The sequence below is a fragment of the Rhinopithecus bieti genome, unplaced genomic scaffold (genome assembly GCF_001698545.2).
Source record: "Rhinopithecus bieti isolate Rb0 unplaced genomic scaffold, ASM169854v2 scaffold_13207, whole genome shotgun sequence".
Taxonomy (NCBI): domain Eukaryota; kingdom Metazoa; phylum Chordata; class Mammalia; order Primates; family Cercopithecidae; genus Rhinopithecus; species Rhinopithecus bieti.
In genome coordinates, this window is record NW_016807866.1 from 2,019,512 (window position 1) to 2,030,926 (window position 11,415).

The window sequence follows — 11,415 nt, forward strand, 5'->3', positions numbered from 1 at the left end:
GCCCAGGCTGGAGTGCAGTGGTGCAATCTCAGCTCACTGCAACCTCCACCTCCTGGGTTCAAGCAATTCTCCTGTCTCAGCCTCCCGAGCAGCTGGGACTACAGGCGCACACCACCACGCCTGGGTAATTTTTGTATTTTTAGTAGAGACAGGGTTTCACCATATTGGTCAGGCTGGTCTTGAATTCCTGACCTCAGGCAATCCACCCACTGTGGCCTCCCAAAGTGCTGGGATTACAGGCATGGGCCTCTGCTCCCAGACTTCATCCTCAATTTTCTAAACTAAAAAAATGTAGCATGCTTTTTGGTATTAACCAGCTTAGAAGAACATTTATTTTTCTGTATTATATATCCTTCAACTTTTACAAATGTGACTTAATAAATGCTAACTGCTAACATTATTCATATTGTATTGAGTCATATTTACTTTAACATCTGTTTTCACCCTGTAGACACTTAAGAAACTGTTCACTTCTACCAACTAGCTGGAAATACCCATATATTTGTAAAAATAAATGTTAACTATTACTTATAAATGTGCTTAAGGGACATGGCCAATGCATATTATTTCTGTATTTCAGATCTTTCCAAAGTGTAAAAGATGACTTTTTATTTATTTATTATTTTTGGAGGTACAGGGTCTCACTGTGTCACCAGGCTGGAATGCAGTAGAGCAATCATGGCTCACTGCAGCCTCGACCTCCTGGGCTCAAGTAATCCTCCCACCTCAGCCTCCCAAGTAGCCAGGACCACAGGTGCATGGCACAATACCTGGATGGTTCTTTAATTTGTAGAGACAAGGTTTCACTGTGTTGCCCAGGCTGGTCTTGAACTCCCAGGCTCAAGGGATCTGCCCACCTCGGCCTTCCAAAGTGTTAGGGTTCACTCATCTCACAGGTTTTTCAGAAGAGTGTAATGAGATACTTTAAGGAAAGATCACTTTGAAAATTCACAGTAGGCTGGGCACAGTGGCTCACACCTGTAATCTCAGCACTTTGGGAGGCCAAGTGGGCAGATTGCCTGAAGTCAGGAGTTCAAGACCAGCCTGGCCAATAGGGTGAAACCCTGTCTCTACTAAAAATACAAAAATTAGCCGGGCATGGTGGCAAGCACCTGTAATCCCAGCTACTCAGGAGGCTGAGGCAGGAGAATCGCTTGAACCCGGGAGGCAGAGGTTGCAGTGAGCCAAGATCACGCTACTTCACTCCAGCCCAGGCAACAGAACGAGACTTTGTCTGAAAAAGGAAACAACAACAACAACAAACAAATTTATATATATATATGTATAACAAAATATAAAAAGAAAATTAAAACTCGTCTTTTACTTCTTATAATAGACAATAATTAAAATAGGTATGTTCAAAGACTAAACCATATGCATCAAAGATAATATTTTGTGTAACAAATGAGACTTACTTGCGGTTGTGAGGAAGCTTCTGAAGGCAAGCTATGGGATGACCTGCTTCGAGGTGGTGGTTGTGGTGGGGTTTCCAAATTTGGCTGGGGGCCAGACTGAGGCATAGGTGCTGCCATAGGGACAAGAGGCTCCTGCAACCTTTGAGCAGGCGGGGCCAAAGAAGACTGTGGAGGAAAAGCAGCCTGAGGCTTCAGTGGTTCAGGAAGGAAAGTTGAACCTGAAAAACCAGTGGTTGTCAGACGTTAGGTGTATTCTAGAAAACCACGTTTTTTTCCTTCTTTGGTGAAATGTTAGGAGAATATTCTAGTTATTTCTTCCCCCAATAAGTAGCCCCATTTCTTGTGGTATAATGAAGGAAGCATGTATCTATTTGAATACGTTGTAGAAGGTGGGAGATGACAGAAGGAAAAAGAGAAAAATACACAACAAAACCACTATAGTATTTCTAATATAGTATCTACCTTTCTTTTCTCTCAATTTTAAAGATTTTGGTTTTGAGACAGGGTCTTGTTCTTTTGCCCAGGCTGGAGTGCAGTGGCATGATCACGGCTTACCACAAGCTCAACCTCCCGGGTTCAAGTGATCCTCCCACCTCAGCCACCTGAGTAGCTGGCACCACAGGCATGTGCCATCACACCTGGCTAATTTTAAGAGTTTTTTAGTTTTTTACAGACGGGGTCTCACTATGTTGCCCAGGCAGGTCTCAAATTCCTGGGCTCAAGCGGTCCTCCTGCCTCAGCCTCCCAAAGAGTATCTACCTTTCGATGTTTCTGATGTTTTGCTTTGGCTTTCAGGAGTCAGTCTTCCAGCAGATGCCCGCGCATGGCTCTGTGGGGCACTGATAACTCCAGCACGAGGAGGAATCATCTACAGATGGGAAACATACACTTGAGACATTTACTTACCTTCCACAGGTAAAATTCTGTGAAAACATTTGCTTTTGCATCTCATTTACTTTCTTCTATGGTATTAGTCCCTATCTTGTCATTTTAAGGGTTCTCTACCTGAATCCATATAGTGATGAATTTTAAAATCTTCCTGTTTACTTCTGACTGTTTACTATCTGCCAGACATTACGTTAATTAAGCACTGTATAGGCATTTCCATTTCATCTTCAAAATATCCCTCAGAAGTAGGTATTATTTTATCATCTCTATTTTAAATTAAGATGAAGAAATGTATACAACTTGCCCAAAGCCACACAGAAAGCAGAGCCAAGATCCAAACTCAGGTCTGACTAGCTGTGGGGCTAGGGTTCTTAACCATGTGCAATGCTGTCTTCATGGAAAAAACTGGGATGATTTTAAAATACACAAGGAGACAGAGAGATATATACCTGAGCAACTAGGAGACTTTGGGGAAAAAAAAAAACCCTGAGATTTGTTGTTGTTGTTTTTTTTTTTGAGATGGAGTCTCACTCTGTGGCCAGGCTGGAGTGCAGTGACACAATCTCTGCTCACTGCAACCTCCGCCTCCTAGGTTCTGGTCATTTTCCTGCCTCAGCCTCCTGAGTAGCCGGGACTGCAGGTGCCCACCACCACACCTGGCTAATTTTTTGTATTTTTAGTAGAGATGGGGTTTCACCATGTTGGCCAGGATGGTCTCAATCTCCTGACCTCGTGATCCACCTGCCTCAGCCTCCCAAAGTGCTGGGACCACAGGCGTGAGCCACTGCGCCAGGCCGAGATTTGTTTTTTAAGAGATGGGGTCTTGCTATGTTGCTCCAGCTAGACTTGAACTCCTGGGCTCAAGCAATCTTTCCACTGTAGTCTCCTGAGTAGCTAGGACTACAGGTGCATGCCACTGCCACCCAGCCACATATTTTTTTTTTAAACACAGAAGTACAACTTTTGAATGACTAACTCAATATTCCAAAATAAATACACTGAAAAGACTCATCAGTGAAAAATATTTTTTCTATTTTCATATGTTTGCTGAAGGATCTAAGCTAACAATATTTATTTTAAGCAAAATATGAGCTTTTAAACTCACAAAAATCTTGACTTTCTTTTCCCGTACTTACGGTATTCAACAGAATAAAGAAAGTTCTTGTGCCCAGTGTGGTAATGGAATCAGTGAATGGCAAATTTCTTTTTTTGAAAAAAGGAGGATAAATATTTGAATATTACACATAAAAAAGAACCTTCAAATTATTAAGCGGACAGCTACAACAGAAAAGACAAAAAACTTCTATGTTCATAGGAAGTAGTTTTTTCAGTTCTCACAATCTTAATAATCTTAATTTCTAGGTATAGTAACAGCTCTCAGTTTCCTACTCTTCAGATATGGGCCTCTCAGTAGTCCCAAGTTCTACTGGATTAGCCTAAGTTACTGCTTACTGGTTTTTATTTGCTCTCTCTGTTCTTGATTACCTGTTACAGTCCAGAGAAAGTTTTCAAATAATAAAAAACCTATGTGTATAAGAGAACATATAAACATACAGAAAAGACACATTCATCAGGTAGAGAAAAATCCTGCAACACCATCAACCCTCCTATTTCTAATATCTTTACGGAATATGATGAATCTGATCAAGAAAAAAACCAAAAAGAGAAAAAAAACCTTTAGAACCAGTTTTACTATACTGTATTTATCACTGTTTTCCTGAAATGTAATTAAAATCCTTTTTTAATGAAGGATTACTTTATATCTTCATTACTCAGGTAAAATGATAAAAAGCTGCCCAAATCCATCATCTCCTCATATACTGAGACTCTTCAGATATTTACTTAGTGACCATAATTGTTTTAAGTCTATCACTTTTATCCAAATAGTGGCGCTGGTTATTTTTGAAGAGTGCATTAAAATAATGTTAGAGTTGGGCAATCATCAAGTGCGATCCCCTCATTTTAGAGCTGAGGAAACTGAGGCCTTGAAGGGTCACATGATTTCTCCAAGGTAACAGAACTGACTAGTAGTAAACAGGACTTAAAACCCAGACCCCTTGGCTCCAGGCAAGGTCTTACCTACCGGTCTGGCTGTACTGTATCCAGCAGGTCCTGGGCCTGCAAGTCCTGCTTGAGGTGAAGGCTGACTGCGTCCTGGAACAAAGACATCATATATTTAAGTTTAAAACAATAAAACAGAAACCATGTACTTATATTCCAAGTGTCTATTTCATGGTCCAGTTTTGAGGGTGAATAGCTACATTCAAGTGTTTTTACCTATGTTATCTTTCCGTGCTGTTCCAGGGCTTTTGGGTGCTTTGAAGCAAGAAGGGAAAAAAACAATTAGTTGCAAGTTAACAATTAAGCAATATTGCATAACATCAGCTTGCTGTTCTGCTTCATTACCAGCAGAAATTGGGGCTTTGGATAATGATGAAGGGTTTGGATTACCAGTCCTGAATGAAATACTCCAAAAGAGAGAAAAATTACAATATTTAGAGAGACCTTCATGGGAGACAAGTGGTGACTTTAGTTTGATATCTCACTCATGGGGCCACTTTTAGGGTAGCATTCCCCATAGAGCTCTCTTTTGTGAACCCTGAAAACATACAGTCAGCTGTGTGAATGGTCACAAGATGTGGCACTGCTGCCCCTTCGAGTCTGGCAGACAAGTGGCTCCTGAGCAACAGACAGGACTGCATTTGTCAAATTACACAAGAGGCTCCTAGTAGCACTACTTTAGGGCTTCACACTGTGGATGTCATTGTGGATAAGGCTATCTTATGATGAGATCTTTTGGATTTCTATAACAAAATCCTATCATTAAGACAGAAGACAGGCATATGTTATTACCAAATATCTGCCTTATGGAAGATAGTGTTAAAAATATGTTCAAACTCATTAGAATGGTAGCTTAAGGAAAAAATGAAATAAATTACTCTTGGGGCCAAAAGGAGTAGGAGTGACTATCAAGGGCAGCATCTTAGATAAACTCTCCTTTTTGTAAAGAAATTCAAGTACAATTGTTATAAGAAATATATCAGCCTTTTAATAACTAAAATCATAACAAATGGCCACTAGTCTTAAAGGTCTTTTAAACAAATCTGGCTCAGTGCTAATCTATAAAACAGCTATGTTATCTGAAATCAACTACAAAATACTATATTCTTGGATCTGAATTAATAGGGTTTAATTATAATCATTAATTTTTAAAACTTCAGATTAGTAAAGTACATTTCTAAATATTTTACTTATTCTGAAAAGAATTTTGAAGACATTCTTAAACAGTAATTTCACAACCTGGACATACATAAACTATATATGAAACAGAGTACAAACAACACTAAGGATCTCAGGGAAATTAAATGGATATCCATTAGAAACTATAGGTGACATAGAATGAAGAGAGGAAAAAATACAAGATATACATAAGGAGGGGAAAGAGAAGTTTACAGCTGGACCAAGAAAAGATTTAGTATGCCTGTAAACACTGGGGGGTGGGGCACTGACACTGAGAAATAAAATGAGAGAACCATTTCTATAATGCAAGAGTCTTGTTACCTTCCATCTCTCTCCTAGCTACCCCAGGACTGGGAGGGGCTCCAATACCTTTTTAGAGAAAGAACAGAAGCTATATATTGTTCAGGGCCCACATCACAGAATGAAAGGCAGGCACACAAGACAATCTCCATAGTAAAAACTCACTTTTGCAAAAGGGCTCTTTTATTGCTTTAAATTTCTTCAAAGATATCAATACAAACCAAAGTGACTTCAGATGCTTGGCTCAAACCTGAATCCTCCCTTTACTCCAACAGAAGAGTAGAAACAGGACGACAGTTTTCTTTTTATATATACAATTACTACCAGTAGGGAATTTAAAATATGTTTGATGAGGCCCTTTGCTTTATTTAAAATCATCTTACTCTTTATATCCAGAGCAAGTAAAACTCTGATATTTGATAGTCAAAAGGAAAGAAATCATAAATTTCTGAGACTACGTAAGTCTTTTGAAGTTAGTTTTGATGCATTAATATTAAAACTCTAATGTACTATAATTACGTAAAGGAATTATTGGTTACAGGATGAAAAAACATGTTGCAAACACTGCTTACAAAAGAATTATGAAGGGGAGCAATTTTTAAAATTAAGACAGATTTCACTGTAATCTACTGGTTTGCTAATATAACTTATGACAGATTCATTTTAAATTTATTTTTTTACAGGATGTTTTCCTAATTAAAGCAGAATATAAGCAAAAATTATCATGGAAATTTAAAAAAAAGCAGGAGCTTGAAAAGGAAACAATTAAATGTTTTCTATAAAAGCAGGAACTTGAAAAGGAAAATTAAATGTTTTCTGTAGGTCAATGGAAAAATGATCACTTAGCTGTACTTGGCAGAAGCTGTAATGCTGAAATAATTGAGCTATTCTTATCACACGCAGTCATTAAGATCTACACACAGGCAAAGTCGGTCTGTAGGAAGACCTGAATCACTCAGTCATGTCACTAGGCAAGCTACAATAGAAACAGACCAGCTACACATGCACAGTAAGCCTTAGCAACATTGGATTTGTAAAAATTCTTCTGAGGAATTGTGAAAACTCACCTCATCTTTTCTTGAGAATTAGAATAAATAAACTTGTCAAATGTATAACTCCAACTGAGCTCTGTGAGTTTTCATGTAAACCAAATAAACTATACTTCAAACAAAAAGTGACCCATTGTGAATAAAAATTTCCTTAAGAAGAAATGAAAAGAAAATCATACAGTTCTTTGCTAATCCACAAGCTTTTCCACTAGAAAATAAATGTATCACTAATCAAATACTTGGGAAATGTTCTGTATTTACTGTACCTGAGTGACTTTTAAAATTAATATAACTTTTAGGTATTAAATCTTTGTAAATGAATCGACCACATTTATTTTTTAAAAAATTATTAGGCCTGAACAATCCCAGCCTATCTGGGAAATGAAAGCCTTTATTAGTTTTGTTTGTGGATTAGTTTTAGACTGGAATGTCATTCATTTTGACTTTTATCAAGCAAACCTAAAATGTCTTTCAGTTGTAGGGATCAAGCTCCAAAACATTAATGAACCACGATTCACACATGCTAACAAATGTAAATGTTTACCTCCAAATTCCTTTCTAGCGGGTGCAGGACTCCTGGCCCCTTATAGTTCATAAGAAAATAGGCAGTAGAAAGGAAATGACATTAAATACAGAAGTGAAATGTCAAAGATTGCTATAGTATCCGTGATGTCACGTATCATGCAGGAATTACATATTATCTAGGTATTACAAAAACTATTATTCAATGCATATGCTTATAATTGAAGTAACAGCACTATATTTAATTTAAAAGAACATTAAACAAATATATACAATTGTACATTAATACGTATGCTCTCCAGTTTTAATTATACATTTTACAGAAATTAGCATATTTTAATGATTTCATGCTTATAAGTCATCCAGAAATGAGGATTTTGAAAAAAATTAAACCTAATTTTACCTAAGAACAGTTTACATGCGTAACTAGATCAAATTAGCAAAAACAAAATAAACTTCTCTGGCTGGCTGGTGAGAAGGCAGCTAAAGGCAGCTGTGAAAACACCTTAGAGGGGGCCGGGCTGTAATCCCAGCACTTTGGGAGGCCGAGACGGGCAGACCACGAGGTCAGGAGATCGAGACCATCCTGGCTAACACGGTGAACCCCGTCTCTACTAAAAACTACAAAAAACTAGCCGGGTGACGTGGCGGCGCCTGTAGTCCCAGCTACCCGGGAGGCTGAGGCAGGAGAATGGCGTGAACCCGGGAGATGGAGCTTGCAGTGAGCTGAGATCCGCAGTGAGCTGAGATCCGGCCACAGCACTCCAGCCTGGGTGACAGAGCGAGACTCCGTCTCAAACAAACAAACAAACAAAAAAAACTAGCCGGGCGACGTGGCGGGCGCCTCTAGTCCCAGCTACTCGGGAGGCTGAGGCAGGAGAATGGTGTAAACCCGGGAGGCGGAGCTTGCAGTGAGCTGAGATCCGGCCACTGCACTCCAGCCTGGGCGACAGAGCGAGACTCCGTCTCAAAAAAAAAAAAAAGAAAAGAAAAGAAAAGAAAACACCTTAGAGGAATCTACTCTGCAAACACTCTACCGTGTCTGTTGCGACTACGATGTTCTTTAGAGAAAAGCTAAGAAATAGCAACAATGATAGAAAAAAAAAACCCAGTAAAATCCAGAAGCTAGAGATTGGAAAACATGCAAAACAGAGTGAAGAATTTTACATCTAGCAGAAATGGAAAAAAAAGGTTTTCACCTGAAGGCGGAGGAGGTCTCTGTGGGGGAGCCGGGCGTGTGGGAGGGGCAACAGGGCGGGGCGGTGGCGGCCGCTTGGGCTCCAAGGGTTGGGCGGGGTCTTTCTGCGGCAGCGGCATTGCTGGCTGCGCGTCAATAGGAGAACCTAAAAAGCACAAAGGAGGTAAGAAGATCGGGTTCCAAGTAGCTGTTGACAGAAGGTAATATATATATGTGTAATGTTCTATCGAATGTGCACAATGGTATAAAAAAAGGGCATGTATTTTCAGTATGAATAACAAAAGCAGTCTACCATTAAACTGCCCTCTGGTACCATGGCAGCAATAATGCTACCTCCTGCTGACTTCTTACCTAGGCCTCAGGTGCTGAAAGCTAATTTACTAAGTGGCCCTGATATGGCACAAAGTATTGTTTGAGTTAAGTCATTTTGCAGTCTGGCCAGGAGAGAGAAGAAAAAGCCCAAATACTTATGGGTTCATACCACAGAAAATCATCAGTTGTAAGACACAGACAAACCAAACCACATAGAAAAAAGATTAAGAACAATTTTCATCTAGCGACAGTTATAACAAATTTCCTTTCCACTGAGAGCTAATCATCTACAAGTTTTCCTCTTCTGTACCGGAGAAAACAGGGTGCACTTTAGCACCGAGGTATAAAACTTAAACGATGACTCTCCAACATCAAGCACATTGGCTACAGGAAGCCATACCAAACTTTCAAATAAAATGCATACTCTGTGCACTGGGAGGCCCAGGAGTTCTTGACGGTGCTCGGCTTGGTCTGATGGGAAGGGAAGGTACAGGACCCTCTGATATCGTAGGTGACTGGCAGGGACTAGTTCGGGGTGAAGAGCTGGGGGAAGTACCAAGGCCGGAACTTGAAGAGGGCTGGAGATGCTGAGGAAGAAGTTCCTCCACTTCAGCACTATAGTCATCAACATCACCTAAGGAAAAACAGGCTTGATCAGAGATAACTCCATTTTAACTTGCTCAGAGATTTTGTTTCACCCTAGGTTTTAAAGAGTTAAAATACACAAAACAAATATCAACATTATGACATTGCAAACACACATGGATTAAGCGTGAAGGCGTGTATAAAACCAGAATTAGTAGAAATGCTGTTTCAGAAGATGTAAAGGTATCTATTGTCTCTCAGCAATAAGATGCCAGGTGACCAACCACTTGGAGCTGGGGTGACCCAATGGGCTATCAATATGCCCCAGCGCAGCTTCTCCCAGTACAAGCCAACTCAAGTTTCCTGCTCTCCTTCCAAACCTGTCTACTGTGCTCTGTGGAACTGCCCCACTCCCTTGCCCAACCCAGGTCCAGCCTTAGAGTCAACAAGCTCTCAGGAGCCACACAGCCTTCCCCCAGAAGGCTCCTCCCTGCCACCCTCACCCCACAAAGACCCTCTTTGCTTTAAGTAAACACTGGTTCTCCCCCAGGGTCTCCTCATCTCTATTTACTTCTGGGTAGGAAAGTGGGGTCAAAGTAACCCTTGCAACCTGCCATTCCAGAACATTAGTCTTCCAACCCTGAACAAAAAGTCCTACTGCTCTGAGGCTATGCCATCAGGAATTTATGTAACACCCTCTACCCCCACTTGCTATAGTCATCTCCAACGTCCATTCTTCCATCTCCTGAACCCACTCATTGAGGACTAAGCAGAGAGCAAGACTGTAAGTCAAGTCCCGCACCATCTTTCTGTGTGGCATCAAAGTCCATGTGGACAACTCATTCAATAACAAAATGCCTTGGTCCTATCCTTACTGACATTCACCTCCACTCCTAACCCACAACCCTCAGAACTGCACTCCTCTGAAATAATAAATGCAAAAGTTTCATTCTGACTTTGGCCTCCCAGCTTTTCAGTTCTCTCCCTTGGCTACTCTTTCTTCTTTTGATTTTTTCAGAAGCCAGGGCTTGATCCCTTTAACTTTTACCTCCATCTGATTCTGCTTTCTTCTGTACCTACTTCAGATTCTATGGTTTTCCATCTCAAACATTACCCTACTTTGCTCTTCTTCCATTGCACGTGCTTGACACAACCCCATCCCTGCACTGATTCCCCTGTTTAATCTTTCTGTGGTAGCACTTGGACTGCTGACTGCCTCTGCTAAAGAAAACCACCCAGTCCTGACAACTGCAGTCACATTTGAAATTATGCTTTTCTTGGCCGGGCGCAGTGGCTCAAGCCTGTAATCCCAGCACTTTGGGAGGCCGAGATGGGTGGATCACGAGGTCAGGAGATCGAGACCATCCTGGCTAACACGGTGAAACCCCGTCTCTACTAAAAAATACAAAAAATTAGCCGGGCGAGATGGCGGGCGCCTATAGTCCCAGCTACTCGGGAGGCTAAGGCAGGAGAATGGCGTAAACCCGGGAGGCGGAGCTTGCAGTGAGCCGAGATCACGCCACTGCACTCCAGCCTGGGCGACAGAGCGAGACTCCGTCTCAAAAAAAAAAAAAAAAATCAGTTTAAAACGGTGGTTCGCACCCTTGGTTGGCTGCACACTGGGATCACCTGAGAAGCTGTAAATTATGATGGAATTCTGCGGGGATGCCCACAAAAATGAGGGGGGTGGAGACACGGAGATAGAGTGGGAGAGGGATGTTGATTGTGCGGTTTAATAAGCAGCTAACTGGTAAATCTGTTAGTTCTTAATACATAAAGGGTTTTCTTATAAATTAGGTATTAATATTTTTGGAGAATGTATTTTGTCCAATTCAGATGGAAGTTTTATGACATTCACGAAAGTGTTTTTCCAGCGAAGAACCAATGATTAACTCAAATAAGCGGG

General features: G+C 40.7%; 1 protein-coding gene across 14 annotated transcripts in view; it reads right to left on the reverse strand.

Moving 5' to 3' along the window:
* SYNJ1 (synaptojanin 1) overlaps positions 1–11,415 on the reverse strand; it is a 111,660-nt gene that overhangs the window by 12,725 nt on the left and 87,520 nt on the right. For 10 of the 14 annotated variants that reach the window (XM_017883903.1, XM_017883915.1, XM_017883904.1 and 7 more), the window contains 8 exons: positions 9,349–9,558; positions 8,614–8,757; positions 7,437–7,475; positions 5,865–5,912; positions 4,581–4,619; positions 4,387–4,457; positions 2,175–2,283; positions 1,416–1,633 (listed from right to left, as the gene is read on the reverse strand). In XM_017883903.1, the coding sequence (XP_017739392.1) occupies positions 1,416–1,633; positions 2,175–2,283; positions 4,387–4,457; positions 4,581–4,619; positions 5,865–5,912; positions 7,437–7,475; positions 8,614–8,757; positions 9,349–9,558 (878 nt within the window). The remainder of the gene's footprint in view (positions 1–1,415; positions 1,634–2,174; positions 2,284–4,386; positions 4,458–4,580; positions 4,620–5,864; positions 5,913–7,436; positions 7,476–8,613; positions 8,758–9,348; positions 9,559–11,415) is intronic. The other 4 variants (XM_017883905.1, XM_017883911.1, XM_017883907.1 and 1 more) reach the window with 2 other exon arrangements.